We start from the raw sequence: 24,200 nt of genomic DNA on the forward strand, positions 1-24,200 counted from the left end.
GAGAGAAAGTGCATAGATAAGACTTTGCGGTTATGTTCTAAAAAACTCTTTCACCCTTAATTCCATCATTCAGTTTACAAGATTAGCATCTTTTCCATCATCTACCTCAAAAATCAGGTGGGCTTTTTTCCCCTTCCACCACATCTCTCAACAACACAAATTGGCTGGGAGACAAATATAAACCGGTGGATGAGATTTCGAGTTCCAATTTTGGGCCACTGCAGGGAAACTGTTTATAAAAAGCTTTCGTTTCATATATTTGCTTTTGGGGCCACTTCACAGAAAGACCGCGAAGAATTAACCTCGCCACAAAAAAAGAAGTGTGAGCCGAATTCAAACGACATTCGAAAACGCTAAAGAAAACAACCGAGTTTGACAGAAATTAGGTGAAAGAACGTAAACAAATATTCGAAAATGGCCTTCGTTAGATTTCTAGGAGGAACGACCGAAAGGTAAGACTGAGTGACGTTGTTTCTGTAAATAGTTTGAGAGAAATTAAAAGAGATTAATTAATGAATCCAAATCAAACAGCTTCGCATTCAGATTATATTTTAATTGTAACTGCCATTTACGTGTGTCGCAATATATTGAAAATTACATGTTTGTCTGTAAATTCAATAAAGTATAGCAAAAAATTTCAAAATTACATTTAATAAAATGGGGGAAATTTTATAAGAACAAATGTTTAGAAAATGCCTTTCAATGAGTTTCATTTTCATAAATAAATGGAGAGAAAAAGCAATTTTTTTTATTTACTTTGCGGAAAAAAAATGGGAAATTATTTTGTTTTCTAGTATATTTTAAAAGTATTGTTTTATTTAGAAAATTAAAATAAGTGTATTTTTCTCCTTACTGAAATATTATTATTGGTGAAATGAAACTTATTTGCTTAACGAAAAGCGTGGTTAAACGAAAATAATTATAATTTGCAAAAATATTTAAACTTTTATTGTTATATGTATGTTTTATGTATGTTACTTATAGTAATCGTGTTTTCATAAAAGCTTCTGTTGTTATTCCTTTTCTTTTTATATTTGTTTTAGTTTATCTTTGAATTCTTAATGTATTATTTATAATAAATTATAAAAGCACAATGTTTATGCATCTTTAAGTTTTATGAGAAATGAATTGAGCAGTAAAATTATAATAAACTTATAAATCTGTTCAAAAGTAAATAAAGTTGTTCAATGAAACTGAATTTAGTATTTTTATTTATTTTTTCATTGCAATGCAAATTTTACTACAAGAAGGCAAATTTCTAAGTCATATTTCTAGAATTCATTTCATTGAATTGTTCCAATCTCCAAAATGTTGAATTTTTAATAGAATGAAATGTTATAAAATGTATGTTTCTTTTAACATAATTTAATAATACTTAGGAAATTTTTTATTTCGAAGAAAAATATTATTTTAATTGCCATATCATATATCTATATCTATCTATCTATATATATATATATAAACATCATTAATAAATAATTAATCCTTTCCAATTGTAATCCATAAATTCTCTAAATTTAATGAATCGTTAAAATTTAATTGATAAACAATCAGAACTAATATTTTAATTATAATGAAATGTCAATAATCTTCTTATTCCATCAAACCATTTAATCAAATAATTCTTCCAATTTTAAAATTAAGATAATCTTTGGATAGTAATTCCAAAATGAAATTTGTATTTCCCTTTTCATTTCATAGAAGAAACACTTTTTAATCTATATGTGCAATAATTTGTAGTAGATTAATTTCATTAAGTTCTAGTTTTTAAATCTTATCAAATAATAAAGTATAATTTTAAATGAATCTATGTTAATAATTTAATAACCAGGGTAGACAATAATTCAGGCGAACAATTTAGATGTTAAAGGTGGCTGTTTGGAATAAATAAAAATTTGACAAAATGATCGATATATCTGAAAACTATTTAGTTACCATCATTTTTAATAACTTGATTTTATGAATGCTTTGAAATAATTATCAGAATTTTAGCAAAAATTTTTTAAGTAAATGAGAAGAAATGAATCGCAAGTGTTTATCTCAGTGCGTGAAATTTAAAGATAATTGAATTTTTCATGCTGCTGTTTTTTTTAGAAATAGGCGTAGAAAAAGTTTTTTTTGTTTGACTGTTATGTGATTTTTATAAAGGGATATAAATAATAGCAATAAATGATAAATTACAACAAAATTGAAATGTAAGATTTTTAATATTACATTTCTATTGATATCGGAATGTCCTGTATCAAATCTCTTTTTTATAGCTTTTATGTTTCCTTTCTGAGTGTTTCCATATAATTTCAATTCTTAGTTTAGAAATTACATCTGCGAAGCTTTAAAAATGCACACAATGAGTTCCAATAAATCGTATCAGAAGTCGCACTAATAACTGGATCGAATTAATAAATATTTTTATGTATCTGAACGAAACAATATATTTAGAGTGCTATTAATTAGACCAGAAATTTTTTTTAGAAAAGAAAACTCTTATTTTTTAATATCCGCGCAACAATTTTATCCATGTCTTAATTTCTCCTTTTTAATATTATCTTGTTTAAAACATTTAGAAAAAGTAAAATAACAATCATATTTTTAGAGGAAGCTGATGCTTGAAAAATTATTTTTTAAAACATAGGGTAATTAGATGCTTTTATAATTATAATAAAAATCTATTATTTTAATGCAAACAGCCTATTAAAGTAGGTAAAAAAATAACCCTGGTAATAATTATGCTCTAAAACAAAGCTGTTGATATTTATAACGTTAATTCGCAAGATGATTTATTTTAAGAGGAGATGATTTATTTTAAGAAGTGTGCACCTGTTGTTTGTAGTAGTAAAAGATATACAAAGGATTAGGCGGGGGATATTTTAGACAGAGACAGATCTTCCGATTACTCTTTTGGAGATCTTCCCAATTCATCTGCCTCATTAATCAGTGACAGATGCTTTTCCAACAATATGTTGATGTAATTTTAAAAAAAAATGTGATTGAATCGAATATTGTGTAGGGAATGGGATCTAACAATAAATTTGTTATTATATTCTGTCCAGAATAGAATTAGAAAATTAGAAAGTTACCAAAAATTAAGATTTACCATGAAACGAAATATTATTTGCACTTTGGAGACAAACTCAAAAGATCGTTAGCAGTCACAAAAAAATTTGTATTGGCACACTCTATCCCAAATGACACTTAATCGGAAAAATTATAAAATTACAAATACAAAAAAAATTGGGGAAAAATCAAAATATTAAAAAAAATTAGATATATTTTATTAATCCTTAAGTAGTAATTTTAATGATTTCAAATCAACATTAAATCATTAGTGACGCTTTTGAACAAATCAAATCATTATTTAAACAATAGTACACGTACTGATAGCATTTCGATTTCCCTTATTCTTAATTTTATACCTTTTTATTCTGATAATTAAAATTTTCATATTTCTTAAATTCTAAAAGCTTATCTTTAACCCACTGAATTTGTTGCCAGAACATTTGGACAGCCCGTGTAAAAACTAAGAAACTTTTATTGCAGAGGTAAATAGAAGAGTCTCTTTTTTTTCAATAAAACGTTTCATGCTAACGTTAGACAAATGCTATTGCATACCGAAATATTTGAAAAAGAATTTAAAAACCTTTTGTATGAAATATCATATATTATTTGGCACATGCTCTGAAACATTTGCGGCACATATTAATCTCTTTAAATAATTTTAACAAGAAATATATGATTTTCCTCTATTATAGATAAAGTTTTCATTTCATATATATATTAAGGAACGAACATTACTTATACATTTATAATGCTTGATCTTTTCCCTTCGGTTCTTAGATATACTGCACAATTTTATTTCGTCATATGAATGTTTAAATATTCAAAGAAGTAACATTCTTGAACATTGTCCAACTCCACAAACTTCTGTTATACTTTCGCTCAGTACCTGAAAACAATTTTATCTGTACCTACATACTTCCTCTATCAAAACAGCGAAGATCTAGGTTAAAAAATTGTAAATCGTCCTAATTCATTCTAAACCCCCCTGCAAGTGGGGCACGTGGAAATAATGTCTGCTTTGTGCGAAAGGAGGCATTAAAAAAAGCAAATGTTACAGCAAAGGTGTCTAAGACGCTCTAATTGGCGGAAGAATCCATTTGAAGACAATAGGGGGAGATGAAATTCCTGTTTCTTATAGTCACTAATTTCTGACCCTCCCTCGCTTAAAAATAGCTGAGTCTCAGGCCGTGCTGCATCAAAAGAGTGCGTCACGCTGTTCAAAATTAACCCTCGGCAGCCAGTGACACCTAGAGCTTGGCAGTCAGTGGGTGGCAATTGCACCACTAGGTGATTCCACATTTACGTCAATTTTTTGGGACTTTCCCTATAAACTGCAAGGATCGCGTTTGATGATTATTGTTTGCCGTGAACTTGGAACGATAAAGGTCAGTCCGGTATTTTTTTGTTTGGTGTTCTGTCAGAATGCTGCATTCTCTTTAATTGTTATGCAATATCTTTTTCGAAAATTTTCGTCATAAGTTATGCCGTGAAACTTTAATTTAACACAATGGTGTATAGTATCTTTATAGATTTTCAGCATTAAGATTTGAAACCTATATATCTTTTCTTATTAAATAAGAATCAGATGGAATTAAAAAAAATAATTTATAGGCATGTTATAAATTGATTGAAGGGTACTGATTATGTATTCAAATAGTTTTAAATAATTTAATATTAAATTATTATTTACAGCTAATTTGTTTAATTTATATCATTTTTTAATTGTTTGTTAAAATAGATTGCACAAATGCAGGCGGTTTAGAATTAGTTTTTATTCATAACATATAAGATATCTTTTAAATTGATAATTTTTAAATATAGTTTTTGCTAAGATGCTAGAAAATTCAGGAAATAAAAAAAATCTAAACAATTAATTTTATCATTCATTTCAGTATTATTAATAATAAACGTTTATAGTTCAAAAAGAGTTTCGCCTCATAATAGAATTATTTCTATTTTCTAGAAATAAAGACATTATTTTTTTAAAATACAAAGTTTTAAGAAATCATCTGATAAATATATTAGCTTTTTAAAGTGCATTTTGTAAGAAAAATATTGTGTTAATGTTTAGTTCACTTTTTATACGCAATAATATTCTTCAGTATCACATCATGAATTAAAAAATGGTATTAATTAAATTAAAAAATTTTGATTTTTAATTTATTTTATAATACGTAACTAACAGTATATTAAAAAAAACGATTGAGAAATGTTTTAACGAAAGTTCTAAGTGCAATTAAGTGGGAAAATCTAGTTGAAAATTAATTGATTATATTGCGATCTTATTAAAATGGGCTAATTAATTTTTATTATGCATCAACTGAAAATAAACAAAAACTATCTGTGCATAAAAGCAACTAGAGTATCTACTATTTGTATAAAATAAGCAGGAGATATTTGAATCGATTGAAAATCTGCGATAAGATCTTACAAAGTTTTAAAAAGATGAAAAATTAAACATATTACTAATTGATAATTGCCCCAAATTTAATTTTTTGAATATTTTGAATTTTTAAAGAATATATTGATTAATTATAAACAAATGTGATATATTTAAATCATATATATTTGCTTATTTTGCATGTTTGTCCATCTAGTTTTTCGCATATTACATATTTTTCATATTTGAATAAATTTGTTGTGAAATTCTTTATGGTATTTGTTATTCAATTGTAGTGGAAATTTTTAACTAAGAAAAGTATCCTATTTATTTATTTTTAAGATATAATTTTTTAAACAATGTTATTGCATTTCACATCATTTCTTAGGAAAGCGGTTTCAAAGCTCACCGTGGCATTAAAAATGCATAATTATACATAAGTTCAATATTCATTTTCACTGTTTGATTTCGAAAAAAATTCTCTAAAGTCTTAAAAAACTTTTCCCTATTAATAAAAATTAGAAAAAATTGTTAACTTGCTTGAAAGTTATCAATTAGCTTGACTTCCTTTTTGTCTACAAAGAAAAAATCTTCATAAAAAGTTTACAACATTTATCTGCAGAATTGAAAGATAGCATGAAAAAATATTATAAACTACTATTTACTTTATTACAGATTTTTAATTGTTCTGAGAAAAGAACTTGAAAGAAAAAATAAATGATGCTAATGTAAATTGTTAATAATGAATGCAAGGCATTTTTTAAAACTCTGTTTGTTCTTCAAATTATTATGCTTTAACATCACGTTTTTCAGTAATACTAGAATAGTACACGTGCACTTGATTCCAAAGATACATGCTCTGCCAGTATTTTTGTTATAAATAACTTCACTCATTGGGACATAGAATTTTCAGAATAGATGTTTCTAATTTTTGGCTTGAAATTTAATTGCAGATAATTTGATTTGACTTGAATTCAAACGAAACATCCATTAATGTTCTTTTTTTTTCTTGAAATTTCTTTCTATGCAAAAGGTATATAAAAAAAACATATATTTGTAAAATAAGGAGTGATATAGTAATCATTAAAAGATCAGCTTTTTTTTTGAAAAATGGGTTTTAGTTTTAAAATTGTTAATTTTTATTTGCACATAAAAAGTTGTACTCGATAGCTTATATTTAGCTTTGAGTTAATTTTCCACGCTTTTTAAATATTATTATAAAAAAATGATAATTTAAAGAATCATCTTAAAAAAACCAATCATAGATAAAAATCATTTTTATTACTTTTGATTTTTTATTCTTTTCAACTTCTTAGTTAATGCTTTCACGAAAATTTATTAACATATGATCGGTACATTGAAGTGAATTTGGCCAGTAATCTGACAAATGATTTAACATTACATATTTTGAAATTTATTAATGTTGCGCGAAAACCATTAATTATTTATTTTATGGAACCGAAACCGGTATTGCACTACTACCGAAACTGGCAGAAGTTTAAAATCAAATTTAGTCAGTGCTTGAGTTTTAATTTAAATTTAGTAATTCCAAATTACGATAATTTATGTTACATCATAGCAATTCCAAACTTGATAAGTTTGGGGTTTTACTTGCAACAAGATTTTATGTATAACTAATTACAATTCTCAGATTTCTCGGCATTAAATGTCTTTCATGTATAATACTTTTAACGTAGAAACTATTTTTGCATAAAATATTATATACAAAACTCTTTTCAAAACTAATGCATTGGAATTAAAAAGAACTTTAAAAATAGTGGTAGAGGAGTTCAATCCCTTAACGTTGTCCATCAATGGAGTAATTACAAATTTCCGAGTTTCAAATTCATCTGCATTGAATTTTCTAAAAAATAATATCAATTGAATGAAAAATTGAACAAAAATGAAATTGGTTTTGTTGAAAAAGTAAAATTTAAGTTCCATGATAAGAGGCGTAAATCTTTTCGATGTAATTTTCACCGAAGTTTATGTGATAAAAGATTAAATATTGGTTCACTTCTCATATCCTGAAGTCACTGCTGTCATCGAGCATCTTTTTCTTTGCTTCCAGGAGCGCTACTTTTCTCGTATTAATTTGAGTGATTGACTTACGCATGCTTTTAGGCATCGTTACATCAACACTTTGAAACAAGCGATAATATGAGATGATATGTGTGAAAATTGAATTAAAATTTGAAAAACAGTGGTAGAGTAGTTCAAAGTTAACTAATCTTAAAGTGTTTGAATTTTTTTAAAGAATTGATAGAAATTAAAAGAAATATTCTGCAGAAATTAAATTAATATCGAAATGGTAAAATTTTAAACTTTAACATGATTTAAAATTATTCCTCCCCGGAATAATTTCACTTTCTCTCACTTTGGAAAAAAATGACATTTAGTGAATTTATTATTAATGGAGTATTTAATTCATTTTTGACCTTGAAAGTCTTTTTTTATAGTATTTTTTCTTTTGATTTAAATGATAAGTGTGCAGCATTTAGTTAAATTCAACCCAGCTGTTTAGGAGACATAGAACAAGTATAGACAGATGCAATGATTTTTATTTATATTACAATAGACACATTTTTCTTCGATTTTCATTGGGATTAAGACTGAAATTCGAGAATTCACTAATTTATAATTTTGCTGAATTTAGGCGATAGATGCCATTCTTTAATATTTAGTTAATAAATAGTTACTTTTTTCGGCGATGAATTATGCAATTTTTTTTTTAATTTTAAAGTGTGGAAAACTATTTTACTGAGTTATCTGCTACATTTCAGATAAATATTTCCTTACGATGCGTTTATTTCAAATCCTTATTTATCGTAATATTAGAAAAAAGGAATGAACATAATTTTAAAGAGGATGTGTTGGGGATATCCGATTACAATTCTTATTAAATCATTCACATTTTAAATAATATAAGAATAATATGATAAAATGCTTTTCTTATGATGTCGAACTCTGATATTTCCAAATTAAATTACATTATTTTGTGAAATTATTAAATCATTTCACATATGGATTGATGAGTTTTATCAAAAGTTTTAAAAACATTTATTCGTTTTAAAATACTTGTTAATTGATAACATTTTGCTTATTCTAGCTAATATGATAGTTTTTAATTTGAATGCTGAAGAAAATAAAGATCAAGAAGTTAGACAAGTGAAATGCAATCATTTATCAATAGTAATAGTTTTTTGTTTCATAAATGCATTGCGAAAAGGACGAAGAAGAGGACGTATTACTTTACTATATTAGGGATGAAATTGTGGAAAGTTAAAATAAAATCAACAGAGAAAGAACCTAAAAAGCCCTAAAGAGTTTTGCTAAAGTTAAGAACATAAAAACCCCTAAAGAGTTTTTCTAAAGTTATTTTTCTCTTGTTCTTAGTTAAAAAATGTTTGGATTTGCAACAAATGACATTTGTATAGCATTCAATGTATATTGAATTATACATGATTCAATATATAAATATAAAAACTTATGGAATTAGATTGTTCCATAAGTTTTTATTACAATTTAAATATTCTGTATAAAATGGCTTATGTCTGAGGGTCTCATAAATTTTTTAAAAACTTTAAAGTATTAAAAATTTAAATTGAAAAAATTAGTGAATTTTATTACCCTGTTTTTATCAAATTAAATTATTTTGTAAAAAATAGCAGATATCTCGATCTAAAGATCTGTTCTAATAAAGTTTTATTGCACATCCTGCATTTTACTTCATGCTTGTAAAGAAATTGGATAAGTTATAAAGATACTGTAATTAACTTTCTCGATGCTTGTGTTAAAATTTTAAATTATAAAAGACAATGAATTTATGAAATTTTATTTATACGTTTGCACGTGATTTTACTGACAGTGTCTAAGAACTACTTAAATAATTTCAACTTTTCAATGTGGAAACGACGAAATATTCATATAAAATTGAGACAGTCCTTCATTAGTTTTTTTTTAAAAACTTCAATAAAATTGTAGAATATAATTTGCAAAATAAGGCTGATACTGTGCTCTGATAACTATTAATCAGAAATTTTATACTGCCAAGAAAACCGAATAAAGAAATAATTTTTTCAATAAAAGTGAAAGAATATCTGTTTATATAACGTAACAAATTAACTGGGCTTTAGAAATTTATTTTTATAGAAGTTTGTAGACAAATGAATTTATCCATTCGCTTATACAACGATAAATATAGTCTTAGATGGAAGTTAGGAACCAATAGTTAAAAACAAAACTTAGATAAATGATTTACCGTTACAAAATTCACAAATTTTAAGAAAAAGCCGCAAATAAGCCAATCTTTCTGTGCAGAAAATAATTTTCAAATTATTTCACAAAATATCTTTCAATAAAAAAAATTAATAAAAATGGAAATAATTTCATAAAATATCTTTCAATAAAAAAATTAATAATAAAAAGATAAAAATTAATAAGAAAGGAATGATTAGCACATTTTTTAAGTCGATTTTAACAATTTGGAATTAACTACAATCGATGAGTTGCAATCTAACCATCGCGGGTAGCAGTTTTTGTGAAAATAGAGTTTTCATGTTACATTTAAGGCCATTTCATCAATCAGTCCCCATTGCAGCCTTACTTTTAAATTTGTTCTTATATGTATCTTCAAAGTTATGTAAACGTCTACCGGAGGAAGTATATTTATAGAAGTTCATGTAGCTAGTCAATTGCAACTCGTCCTGTCTCTTGTGTGATCGATCTTACAGTTGACAACACATGTGAAAAACTCGTTAGGTGAGAATAAAAAGAAAAGTCCCGGAAGGTAAACATTGTTCGCGAGGGAGGAAGAAATACTCGCGAAAAAAAAAAGTAGAGAAAATCGGGTGTTTGACAGGTAGAGGAATGTGAAGAAGACGACAGCTGCCTCCCGCTCGGTCCCATCCAAAAGAAGCAAGGTATTAAATGTCAAAATACGGCTGTGCCCTTGGACGACTTTTGGAGCATATACTTTTTTTTCGTAGTTTATTAGTCATCATTTGGGCGACGCTCCACAAGACGATAAATTTCTGGTGTCGCCATCTATTGTGATATGAAGAAATCTTTTATTAACAGAATTCAATGAAATATGTAACTAATGGTTGAATTTCTCCAAAATAATCCCTGATTATTCTAAGTAATTCAGGAAAAGTCAAGGAAAAGGTTACTTAGTTCTTCACACTTTGAATTTTCAAGTGTTTAAAATGGACACATCATAAATTTTAACTGTTTAAGAATTAAATTCATATGCAACAATCTGAAAGTAGCAATAGGATAAGTAGTAAATTGGACTATTTGTTTTTAATGCATATGTTACTTAAGAAAAGAAACAATTATTGCAAAGAAATACTTTAGTTGTCCAAATGAATGTTTAAAAAAATATAATGGAGCAATTTAATATACTCTGCAATCTTTGTTCCAACAAACAATATTTACTGCACTATTTCCTTAACATTTTTGCAATAAAACTAGAATTTTTCTCATTACATTATTTCGATTTTTAAAAATAAAATTTAAGAATGGCAGTTGAACAAATTTTTTAATTTATAGCAAAATTAAAAATATTCCTAACATTAAAAAATTCCTAAAAACCCTAAATGATGTTCATTTAAGAATTTTAAATAAAGAACTAAGTTTTATATAAAGAACTATATAAAGAAAGAAGAGCAGTTTTTATAAAATTAACTAAACAAAACATCTATTTAAAGTTAAAAATTAGATGCAATCCCGAACAATATTAAAAAAGTTAATATTGTTCGGTATTGTTTTTTTTTTTGTCAATTTTAGCATGATGTTAGCCTTGTTATTATCAATTCAGGCAATTGATACTAATTCAGGCTGAATTAGTATCAGTGAGCAATTGGATAATTTAGGCTGATTGATACTGACTGTTAGTATGAATTAACCACTAGCAAAATCATATTGCTATTTTTTTAAAAATATTTATTACATATTCTTTCAAGTTATGTAAAGGAAAATCCCTAAAGAATTTGATATTAAATATTTAATAAATAAAAAAATACTTCCTTCTAAATGTGATGAATTTTTATGCAGATGCACATATTATTTATAATTCAAATGCATTATTAAAAGAATGAAAGTTGTTTCATAAATTTATTCCACTTTTCTTTTTGTTTTCAGAGAGGATCTACTTTCCCCTAGAAAAGGAAAGGTAAGGAAAATATTTTATTAATTACGAATATTTTACGAAGAAAAGTTCTATTCGTATAATTTTGCAAAATACTTGCAAACTGCGATGAAATTTGCAACTATTTTATAGAAGTCAAAATAAAAGCTTATGCTAAAATTACTAATCAGTTATTTGACGAAGAATTTTTCACTAATTTTTGCTCTTAAGCTAAAATCTTCTTGTGGAAAGCACATTTTTCGCTTAATCTTATGGTTAGGTGAAAAGTTTTGAGTATAATTGAAATTCAGGCTTTAAAAAAACAATATATGAAACTATATGTCAAAATTATCCACTTAATGTAAATGTGATTTATTTATAAATATTTAGAGTGTCTTGATTTTATAAATCTGAACACTTTTTGTGAAACTGATGTAGAAGAATTTTTCACCACAGATAGATATAAATTTGTCTCTTTTTGTGAAACTGATGTAGAAGAATTTTTCACCACAGATATAAATTTGTCTCTTTTTGTGAAACTGATGTAGAAGAATTTTTCCACCACAGATATAAATTTGTCTCTTTTTGTGAAACTGATGTAGAAGAATTTTTCACCACAGATATAAATTTGTCTCTTTTTGTGAAACTGATGTAGAAGAATTTTTCACCACAGATATAAATTTGTCTCTTTTTGTGAAACTGATGTAGAAGAATTTTTCACCACAGATATAAATTTGTCTCTTTTTGTGAAACTGATGTAGAAGAATTTTTCACCACAGATCTAAATTTGTCTCTTTTTGTGAAATTTAAAAAAATGCACTTATTAACAAATTTAAGAGACATTTCTGTAAATTCTCATTTAGAGCATGCACACAGTTTGTATTTCAAGAATTTAAAAGTATATTAAATAAATTTGATCAGCAAATTGTTTTTTATATTACTAAATTCTTTTAACAAATTTCCAAAATTCTCATAAGACAAATATTTTTGTAGGAGCCTCCAGTTGTAAAGGCAGTTGTACACAATCCATACAATTCTCCCTTGTCTTTGTACTCAACTGAAAATATTGCTGAGACGCTTGCTAAGCAAACAGAAGTATTGACAGAGGGACAAATTTCTGCAGAGTAAGTCCCTTTTTAAAATTAAAACTCACCAGCTTTTCAGGCTCACAAGCATTATTAAAAGAGTTTTTCATATTTACTAAAAAAAATGTCAAAGAATGTTTAAGGCATTTTGTTGGTTTTTACTTGAGAAAAACATTATGATATTCTTAAAGAAATCATCCTTACCCAAAAAATGCTTTTAAAAAAATCTATTGATTTATTTAGTCCCACCATCTATTGATATAAAGGATTGGATTAAATATCCTGAAAGTGAGAGAAAATTCACCAATATAATGTAAAAATCTTTAAAATATAAGCGAATTAGTATATTGATATGTCCTTTAAAACTAAAGAATTGTATTAAATATTTTAAAACGAACTTTTTAAGTATTCATAAGGAAAATACAATTAAAAGAATCTTTTTTTCTTTCTTGATTAGATATTTTTGTTCAGGGTGGTTTATTCCTAAAGATGTATAATTTCTTCTTTTTTTTTAGAATAAATATTTTGAAAGTCATAATGACTCCATTCGTTAAAAATATATTGAATTTAAAGCAATTTTTTTAAATTTAAATTATGTTTTCATAATTCTTTTCATTTTGAAATTAATAAAATGTCAATTCCTTCTTTTTTTCAGGGAAGACGAAGGTCCAGAAAATTTGAGTTTCAAAGAGAAATCAGCTGTATTTAAACTGTTGGAAGAACAATCGAAAGAAGGTGATTTATTTAATTTTTATATTTCTGGTTATAATAAATAAATAGTAATATGCTCGATAGCAACATTATTACAAAAAAGTCTTCAAATCCATCCGGTGGGTTCTTATGAAAAGTCAGGCACAATAACAAATAAAAACGTTTTATTATTCATAAAAACAGAAATTCACTGTAGTAAAACACAGATGCTTGCATAAACCAGCATTTGCAGTAAACATTAGCATACAAGCAACAAATCGTTATTAAATAGCTGCTTTTAAACAAAGTCCCAGAGGGTACTCCAAAAAGAGACTTCACTCAGCCAAACTCTTCACTCTCTAGATACGACTGATAATTGACAGCTTGCTATAGTTTCTGGGGAGAAATTGAATTTTCTGGAACAAACGCTGGAATTCGAACCCTAATGGAGCTAACGTCAAAGTTCTCGAATAATCTAGATCCTTCGCTTTTGTCGTAGAAGTCGCTAGGTTTATCGTTAAGATTGGGAGTCCTTAATATGATACCCATTCAATTGTTTTTGGAAATGGCAATCTCTTATTTGTAAAATTCCCTTCCTCACCAGGAAATTGCGCAGATAAGTCGTATTGCGATTCGTAACAATGCAATGCCTCCCAAAAATGGGAATTACTTCTCATTTTCAAGCAACCATTGCTTTAATAATGACTACCTAAGTTTCACAAAAATATTTTTTGTAGTAAATGGCTTAAATTTTTTTTTTGATGAAACTTGAGTTTTGTGTCAAATAATTAATTTTGGATAGTGAGATTTTTTTTTCATTTAATGTTACTATTCAATGAGTGCCACATTTTATTATTAGTAAATGTAAGTGTAATATAATATTTCTGTTTCTCTCAACAAGGCTGTTTGGTATAATAATAATGATATTCAAAACTATTTTTTGAACTGGACAGACAAATTCTGGTAAAATTTTCTCATGCTGTTAACTTTGCTTTCTGTATGTTAAAAATCTTATTAATGATACGTTTTCTTTTCAGAGGGAGGTTATACCAGGCAACAAAGGTAAGAAAAATCATTTCAATATTTTCCATTTTTTTTAGTAAATTTTAATTAATATTATTATTCTCTGCTTGCCAATTTTAATGACTGTCAAATAATTGGATTTTTCATATAAATATTTTCTCAAAAATATTTTAATGTTAGTAAAGCGCACATAGCATAGTCTGATTACATTATGTATGGAATATGTTTTCTTATATTTATTAAAATGTGATATTGATCGCTAAATTTAAATAAGATTGTGTTTGGAAAATAATTACTTAATTTTTGTTCTTGAATGCTGGAATTTTATTATCCAAAAAATATATTAAATTTGTACTCCAGAAGGAATGTATATGAAATTATTCTTATGAACAAATTTTATTTGGACTAATGGTTTCATATTTCTAATAATTTATTAAGCTTATTGAAAATACTAAAAATTTATATATTTCTTTGCCTTTTGTCTTCTTTGTCAAGGAAGGACAAAAATATTGTTGCACAATAAGATTAATAAATTCAATCATCATAAGAATAAGCAGTAATTTTTTTTTGCAATTGTGCTTACTGCATTTATGAATATATATATCAGTTTAAGCATTCATATTATGTTATCATCTAATAAATAATTTTATATAGATGATACCATTTTTGTACGACTTAAGCCTAAATATTTAAGAAATGTTTTAAGCTCTATATTTTTTAATGTACTACATATTTTCTATATGAAGATGAGTGAACTGATGTGTATAATATTGAAATTTTTAAATTGAGAAATTCCACGTAAAGGATTTGAAAAAGAAATCAATCATCGGTGAATATTTTTACAGCCCTCAAGTGCGGAAACCTAAAACTGCTCCGCCTCCACCACCGAAACCCAAGCCACCATCAGGCGAACAATATTATAACGGTTACGATTCACATCAACAAGTGTACCAAGACCAGCAGAGATCCAATCGTGTAGAGTACCAGACTACTCAGAAGGTCGTCAATCAATATCAGTACCAACAGGAGCAACCTGTTCAGTACCAGCAGACTACAGTTTACCAAACAAGTTCTCATCAAAGATCTCCTGGATATCAGTCCCCATTGAGAGAGAATTATCAGGAGCCAAATTACCAGACAACAGTCAGTAGCTATCAGACCTACCAGAATCAACAACCACCGGCAACTAATTATCAGAAAACCTATCAGCAGAATACTTATCAGTATCAAACTCAAGGTTATCAGTCACCTGTTGCCACTACTAAGCAACAGCATCCTGGTTATCAGTCACCCAGTGCTACAACTTACCAACCATTAAACCAAATAAATTACCAGCAAAATCAGAGTTATCAAAGTCGTTCTCCTACTCAGCAGAGTCAGCAGACAACTTATCAACAAACTAATTATCAAAGCCAACCATCAACTCAGCAACAAGTTAATTATCAGCAAAACCAACAGCAGACTAATTATCTGAAAAGCCAGCAACAAACCAACTACCAAAAAAGCCAACAAGAAGCTAATTATCAGAATCAGAAAAGTCAACAGCAAACTAGCAATCAGCAAGCGCAGCAAGCCAGTTACCAACAACCAAATCCTGCACATTCACCGACTGCTGTATCAAAAGCAGAGTTTAAAAGTAAGCAAAATTTTATGCACTTATTTCAATTTCTGTCAGAGTATAAAAAATTGGAAATTAAGGTATACATTGTCTCAAATAAATAAAATCCTAATGAAAGGAAAAAAAATACTACAAAAAAATTTGATTACCATAACATTATATTGTTAATTAAAATAATTAAAAGCGAAAATAAACAATACTAATACATGGAAAGATTGTGATTTAGCAAAATAAAATAGCTTTATTTTCGTAATTGAATTTCATGACAATAAGCTTTCTCTTGATGAATGAGTTAAATTACTTTTTTCTCAATATTTTTTATTGCATATAAATTTTGAAAAAGAGGAACCTATACCAAATTAATCAATTAAAAAAGAGACATTCTATTATTAAGGTATTTTGGAAATTTTTAGCTTTTTTCCTTTTATTCCAATTCACTTCAATTGTTGTAAAGCTTTAAAATGATTTGAAATTTCAAGATTTAAAACGATAAGTTTCTTGTATTTTGTCTGAGGAATTCAATCACAAGAGCTATTTCTGTTTAATGTTCAGTAAATTAAAAAAAAAAATCTCGAGGTTCAATTTTTTTTTACTTTTATAACTTTGCAAATTAAATTTAGTTTTTCAGTTGCATTATGTATGATAGAACCTTCATTTTTCAGAAATAATATCTTTTCATTTCACAGTCGGCCCTCCTCCACCACCTCGCAGTACATCGAGCAAGCAAGATACCAGCAATATGACTGCCATCTACCGTCAACAATACGAACAGCATCTGCAGAAGCAGTATGAGCAGCAGATTCTTATGAACAATCATATCGATGATGAATCGGTAAGTCTGTCACGTGTAATTAACAGCCAAAATCCTACACAACTACATTAAATTATAGGTTCCTTCCACTTTACTTCGGCCATTAATCAAATCTTAAAATGAATTAAAATTTCATGCTTTAAAATTGTATGATGGCAAAGAAATGTTAAGCAAGCTAGTGATAGCAAATCAAGATCATTATTTTTATTCCTGTTCTGAAGGAGGATTTATTTTAGCAATAACTTCACAGAAAATGTACTGATGCCAATAAAGTTATTAAAAAATTGATATAGAGATTGATTGAGAGAATGACGTTTCCTTTCTTAAAACAACTGCTTTAATTGTCTTCAAAATCGTCTTTACAAAGTTTGACCTTTAAAGCAAAGATGAGAAATCAATTTTTTCAGTGCTTAGATTGTCAGTTTGCACAAAGAGAGCTTTCAGTTAACTCTCTAACTATGAATTTTTAATAGATGGATATAAAATATACTATGGATTTGAAATTTTTAGATGTAAAGTTAATTTTTGAATTTTAAAGTAAAATGTTATAAAGTTTCTGATAAGTTGCTATCTGTTGGATAACAATTTATCAAACAATTTGGATAGGAAATCCAGCATTTGTTAAATGTTATCTTATATCATGCAATAAGAATTTGATAAACTACATATAGGGAGGGCCAACATTTAGACCGCTATGAAGATTTATTTGGGTGAAGATTTATTCAAATTTATTCAATATAATTTTGAATAGATAGCAGTTTTTAAATAACAACTGCCTAATTAAGAAAATATATTTACTACACTCAAAAGATTCAGTGACGTTGATTGGTAGATGACAAGGCCAGTCAGCAAAATTTTTGATGCCTGATTATTTTTTTATTCTATCCATTTAAAGCTCTAATCTCTCACTGCAAATAGCTAAGAATGAGATATTTAATTCGGAAAGACTGAAATACATTTCTTTTCAGAAACCCAAAGCGCACATCATTGAAGGAGAGATCTTCGAGCACAACTCCACTTCGGGAACGCCCATCACTTACAAGGCCCCACCATCCGCACCACCAAAGCCCAACTGGCCACCACCGCCATCATCAGATCATTTCAGGAGCCCCGTGCCAGACTGCCCCAGTGGCTCTCACAACGTCGCTTCCGTCTGGCCTCCAAAGGTGAGCTTTATACACAAATAACTTAGAAAATACATAGCATTGTCAAAAATTTATTTGTTGGGAAACTGAATTAGTGGATTATAATTGAATTATGTTGAAGAAATTAAACAGCGTGGGTTTTCTCTTTGTTTAGTTAGTTCTTTTATGTATACAAGATCATGAAATTTAAGAGGAAACCATACATGGAATTAAAAGAAATCTTAACGTCTATAGGAATTTTTTAATCGCAGAAAGAATTTGCTTAAATAAAATTTCAATAAATTTAAATAAAGATTTTTTTTTATACTTTTGATATAATTATGAAATAGGAAGATTGTTTAACATCTTTATTTTGAATAAAAATAATTAGAATTTTTCAATATTGATTTAATTTTAGGAGGTACAGATTACTATTACATTAATATTATTCGAGATCTGAAAACAAATTTTAATTCAAATTTGAAAAAAATTAAAATTATATTTTAATCTTTTTTTTCTATTAAAATGAACAAATAATTTAAACATTTTTTAAATATTATTTTTATGGAATTTAATTTAATTTATGTATTTCTTGCGTGAATCAAAAATTATTATAGTACTGAAAGGCTGAAATTATGTTATAGTGTTTATTTAAGTGTAAAGTTATTAAAATTATACAGTGTAAATTCATTTCCACGAAATAGCTTTCAATCGTAATAATAAATTATAATTTGAAACTGCATTGAAGATAAAAATATCGAGCAAGGTAATTCACATGAAAGTAGCCCAAATCCTCCTTCTTTATTTATACAGTTTATTGTGTGTCAGTTATGCATATCGAATGCTGTTATCTTCCTCTTTAGAGTCTATTTGAAGGTTAGATATCACACATCCCACACAGCACTTTCGCCCAAGTACTCGTTTTTTTTTTTTTTTTTATAGTTTCTCTTTGCTCGATAGGTTTCCAAGTGCAACAGCAGGAAGTTATCACAATGCTTATAAACTATGCTCAGGAGGATTTTGAAGAGTTCTAAAGTAGAAAGTATGAGCAATGGGTTTTGAACTACCTTTTACGCCTTCATATCTTAATGGTCTGAATTCTTTAGAGTGAATATCGAAGAAGTTTATCTTCCAACTCTTTGCCCTCAAAGATGATAGTTAAATTTAAACGAAGTAATTTCACATATTATATTTAGAAGAAATATATGAATCTTAATATAATTATCTTGAAGCAAAACTCAGAAGTGGATTTATAAATTTGTGGATTTATGGTTGTTTTTAAATATATACTAGACATTATGGAATATATATTTTTAGATGGAATGTTTAGCAGCTGAGCTTATATTTTACAGAACTCGTGCCATAAATAGTTATGCTGCAATTTTATTATGACTGTTAAATAAAAAAAAAAGTTAAATATTTATGGATTTCAAACATTTGTTAGAATATTTTGAGAGATTTGAAGTACGAATTTGCCATAAGAATAAAATGAAAGAATGCATTTTTAAATCCTTGCATGTGCACGTGTAACTCATTTCCATTGAACCAATGAGTTTTTTTTTTTTGAGTTTTTTGTAATTTAAAATCGTTTCATATAACTATACTTAAACATAAATGCTTTATATTAATTTTCATAAAGATACAAGCTAAATGATACGAAAAAAATTATCGACTCATCGTTTTGAATACAGTCGAATTTCAAAATTACAGAAATTTCAAATGGCAATACAAAGTAGACTCACAATAATCCGATACTGTAATGGTTTATCCCAAAACGATGAGTTTGGAACTTAACGAAAAGACAAGTCACTGTAAGGAAGTTAGTGACTTAGATGTGAGATAAGCAATTATTGCAATTCAGATTTAAATTATATTTTGTAATATTTCCTATGCATGTAGTATAATTTTTTACATTTTGCAATCTTTTACATACTAAGCATAAACTTTCTAATATTTTCAGGTTAATGGAGAGATTACAATATGTCTCTCTCTTTCTTTTGACACACACACACACACACACACACACACACACACACGCACACACACACACACACACACCTGTCCAGCAATCATATAGCGTATGAAATAAACACTTATTGAGAAATAACACAAAACAAATCAATAAAAGTCCTGTTATATAAGTAGGTTCTCTTCCTTTTTGTATCATGCTATCACTTTTCTTTTACAGAAATCATCGGCCGTAGAATTGCCCAAAACAGGCTTTAACCCAGCAGCTGTCAGAGAACAAGGTGAGTTAAACTTATAATCATTTTGCGAAAGAAAGAAAAAAAAACTATTAAGGGGGAAAAACAATATTATTAAAAAAAATATCAAATGAATATTTTATTTCCTTGTAATTTAAGGTAATAAAGTTTGATCTTTTTTTTCTTTTAGAAAAATAGCAATTTTATTTTTTCAAAATATTTTATTTTGCTTCGAAAAATCCGTAATTGTGTAAAATACATTCAAATTTATGTAAATATCATTAAACTTCTTATCTGTTTTATTAAATAAAAATCTTAAAATTTTATAATCGTATTTTAATTTTCTTCAAAATTCTTTTGAACTCCTTTCTTTTCAGCGACTGCTATTGAACTATTGAAGCTGATTTTCATGCAATATATACTTCCGAATAGAATAATTGACATTCCAATACAATCCAATTAACTAATATAATCCAATTAATATCCTAAATATATTGTGTTTATCTTCAATAGGCGCCATTTGTTAATTTTTTCTATTTATTTTTTTAGGAACAGGCAGACGATGCGTATGGCCGCCCCCAAGTGATGAGTACCGAAGTGGACGCAATACTCCTCAATCCCCCATCACAGGACGTCGTATCCAATGGAATCCCTCCCCTTCCCCACCCGTAACCCGAAAAGCAACCTTCAGTCCTTCCCACTCCCCTGCTAGGAGGAAGGACATTGTCTGGCCCCCTCCAGCCCCCAACGCCTTCAACGATAAAGAAAACATCCCCCGTCCAAGCCCCAAAACGACCCGAAAGGCTAGATTCGACGATTATATTCATGAACATGCTTCCATCAATGTTCCCCAGACTTACAGGCCACCCCCAGGCACGCAGCACGTCGAATTTCATTAATCGGCCCTTCTTCACCTTTAAAGCCCGTTGAATCATGATTATATATTTTTTTGTGTAATATTTAGTTCTTTACAGTAGTTATTATATTTTGTTTTAATACATCCTCGCTGTTGAAGCTATATGTTGATAAATATTATAGATTTATACGATTTTGTTTTTCTTGTTTTTTTTCTTTTTTTTTCCATTCTGAATATTTATGAAGTGTGAAATTTTTTAAGAGGAAAGAGAGATATAAGGATATATAGAATTATGGATTCTTTTGATAGATTATTATTATTATTATTATTTTGTTAGAGTTTACAATATGATTGAGGTGACGAGGCCTTGGGGATTAAATGATATCTTGTTTTTGTTCAAACACGAGTTCGAAAATCAAAATAATATTCCGGTCCTTTGGAATGCCGGGAAATTGTTGTGTTTGTTGCTATAGTTTAGATTACGATATTATTGATAATATTAAAATTCTTTTATCTTTTTTTTATGTGTGAGTTTGAATAATCGTCAGCTTAATTTCTGTCAGCCGTTGGCCTTTGAAAATATTAGCACAACTGATGCCTCTCACATAGGTTGTCTCTTATCTTCAGTTACGTTAAAGCCAATGCCTAAGAACCAATTTTCAAACCAATGTCTAAGAACCATTGGCAGTCCTTCTATCTGCATCTTGTCCTTCATCTTTACTTTTTGAAGTCTTTAAGAATTTCTCCAATCTGTGTTTGTCAATATTTTTCTATCTTCCGTTGCTCGTGATGTGTCCAATTCCATTGTGTTGAGAAAGTGAGGACTAGCAGGGGCTTTGTTGATAAAAGCCAGATCCAATAGCTGGTGACCTGATGCTCCTCTCTAGGACAAGCTGACAGATCCCAATGCGTAGGTAAGTTGATTACTACTTCAGTTCAATGCATGAAAATATTTAAAAAATCAGAATAATCTGAGAATGGATAATACCTCGTAGGTAAATGTAATTTTAATAATACTAACTTATTTACTGTCATATTCTAAAACACAATATGAAGATAGATTTTTTTTACTAGATGACAGCATAGTAAATTATAATATTTTCTACTAGATGGCAGCACTATAAATTATAATAATTTTTACTAGAGAGCAGCGTTGTAGATTTTAACAATTTTTACTAGATGGCAGCATTATCATAAATTGCTATAATTTATACTAGATGGCAGCATTATCATAAATTGCTATAATTTATACTAGATTTCAGCACTATCATAAATTGCTATAATTAAACTAGATGGCAGCATGATTGCTCTGAAACAAACGGATATTAACATAAAACTGAAGTTAAATAAATAGCTCATTTACTAAATCATAAATTAGAATGACCTGAGTTAAATATCATCATGTCAAACTTAAAGGGTAATACAGTACAAATAACACAGGTTTGAGTTTTGTATTAAAGTAATAATAATAATAATTTGAATATGCATACGATTTCAGTATTATTCTGAAAATTTCTTCATGAAAAAGAAATAAGCAGCACAGTTTTCTTTTTGAAAATTAGTATAGCTTCTCTGCTGAACCGGATAGACAACTCCTTACTTATTAATCCCGTTAGTTTAGAGGGCGCTAAGATTTCTTTAATTCTTAGATTTCCTTTTGTAAAAATCGTGTACACGAATTTATCGAAATCGAAATAAAGTATCATTTACATTTCAGAATATTATTCTTGGAATATTTATCATGTTTTTAAATTCCTTAGGAAATAAATATGATTCAATTTGTTTGCAGTTTTAGTATCCTCTTTCCCTTTTCTAATGCTTTAAAATAAGGTATATTTTTTAAAAGATTTTGATTTAGTATCTACGAATTAAAAAAAAAAATTCAGTTTGTTTTAAGAACTGTTATTGATTATATAGAAATGCTTTTATAGAGATTAAATAAATAATGTAATACTAATAAAAAAACTGATTTTTTAACTTGGATTGGAGATAAGAGGTATAGGGCTCGGCATTTGCCTTCCCGATTACTCCAATAACCTTATTTATTCTATTTCAGAAAGAACTTCTTTTACGTTACTTTTCTTGAAATTGTCGAAGTGAATGTTAGAGATTTTAAATGGTAAAAAGAATTTATCTTTTTTTTTTTTTGTAAAAAAATATGTATAATTCTCTTCTCCCTTTCCCCTAGAAATTCTTTAAACGTGGGAACTATTTGATTCAAATCTTTTCAAATTATTTTTATATTTGGCAAGAAAACATTCTATTCTCTCCCATTACTTTCTTAAAGGAGAAAATAGAAGTTTCTCTTCAAATGAAATTCATTTTAAATTAAATTGGATTATTTTTATAGTGAAAATAATCGGAGATAACATCTTATCAATTTTAACAACTTATCAATATTAACAATAACAACAATAACATCTTATCAATTATCAACAATTTTTAACAGATTTAAAAATTAGAATTCAATTTTATTTTTGAAAATTTGCCGTCACTTTTTAATATTTCACACTCGCATTTAATATTTATGCTAAATTAGAAATTTTATAAATTAAATTTAAGTTAAAAACTTTAAAAAAATGAAATGTTAGTTTGAATTGTTATTATATATTGCTAAGTTGCTGCATCAAAAGTATTTGTTGTGAGCAATATATATGGATTCTAAGAGCATTTATTAATCGAGAACAAATTTTTCCTCGATTAGTGGAAGAGAATTAGATTAACCATTAAGAGGATTTAAAACGTAAAAGAAATAAAAAAATTAAAGAAGTTATTTTCGTTCGTTTAATGGTATATTTTCTGCTTATATTGAAGTGGAATGATCCCCTTCATTCATTCCATTCTCCAGGATTCCCTTTATCTTTGAAAAATATTACATTTTAAATATTAAGAATGTCTTTTAAATTTTTTTCCAAAGTTAATCACCCATTCTTTGAATAATGATGATTTATTCTTTCCAGGACACGCCGATCTCACAGCAACAGCTAATGGATTATTTCTTTCATCTTTTCAAAGCTTCTTGCTCTTTTTTGCCAACTTTCTCGTTTGTGATATCTGTCCAAAACTGAATTAACACACCGCTGAACTTATTAAAATGGAACTGCATTGGATAACATTTCCAATTGTGTCATTAATTCACAACCACTGTGAACTGCTTATAATCGATTGGAGCTACTGTTTCTGTGATAGCATAATAAATACAATTTGATTCAATTCAAGTGT

General features: G+C 27.7%; 1 protein-coding gene across 3 annotated transcripts in view; it reads left to right on the forward strand.

Annotated features, from left to right (window-relative positions):
* LOC129970511 (uncharacterized) overlaps nt 1-24,191 on the forward strand; it is a 49,418-nt gene extending 25,227 nt beyond the window's left edge. Inside the window, exons 3-13 of one of the 3 annotated variants that reach the window (XM_056084478.1) lie at nt 11,582-11,612; nt 12,561-12,691; nt 13,308-13,387; nt 14,380-14,404; nt 15,211-16,001; nt 16,670-16,815; nt 17,763-17,960; nt 20,107-20,167; nt 20,672-21,892; nt 23,035-23,097; nt 23,939-24,191. In XM_056084478.1, the coding sequence (XP_055940453.1) occupies nt 11,582-11,612; nt 12,561-12,691; nt 13,308-13,387; nt 14,380-14,404; nt 15,211-16,001; nt 16,670-16,815; nt 17,763-17,960; nt 20,107-20,167; nt 20,672-21,021 (1,813 nt within the window). In that variant the 3' untranslated portion in view covers nt 21,022-21,892; nt 23,035-23,097; nt 23,939-24,191. Of the gene's footprint in view, nt 1-284; nt 453-11,581; nt 11,613-12,560; nt 12,692-13,307; nt 13,388-14,379; nt 14,405-15,210; nt 16,002-16,669; nt 16,816-17,762; nt 17,961-20,106; nt 20,168-20,671; nt 21,893-23,034; nt 23,098-23,938 lie in introns of those variants that run through there. The other 2 variants (XM_056084487.1, XM_056084469.1) reach the window with 2 other exon arrangements.
* Nucleotides 24,192-24,200: the final 9 nt, after the last annotated feature.

This window comes from Argiope bruennichi, chromosome 1 (genome assembly GCF_947563725.1).
Source record: "Argiope bruennichi chromosome 1, qqArgBrue1.1, whole genome shotgun sequence".
Lineage (NCBI taxonomy): Eukaryota > Metazoa > Arthropoda > Arachnida > Araneae > Araneidae > Argiope > Argiope bruennichi.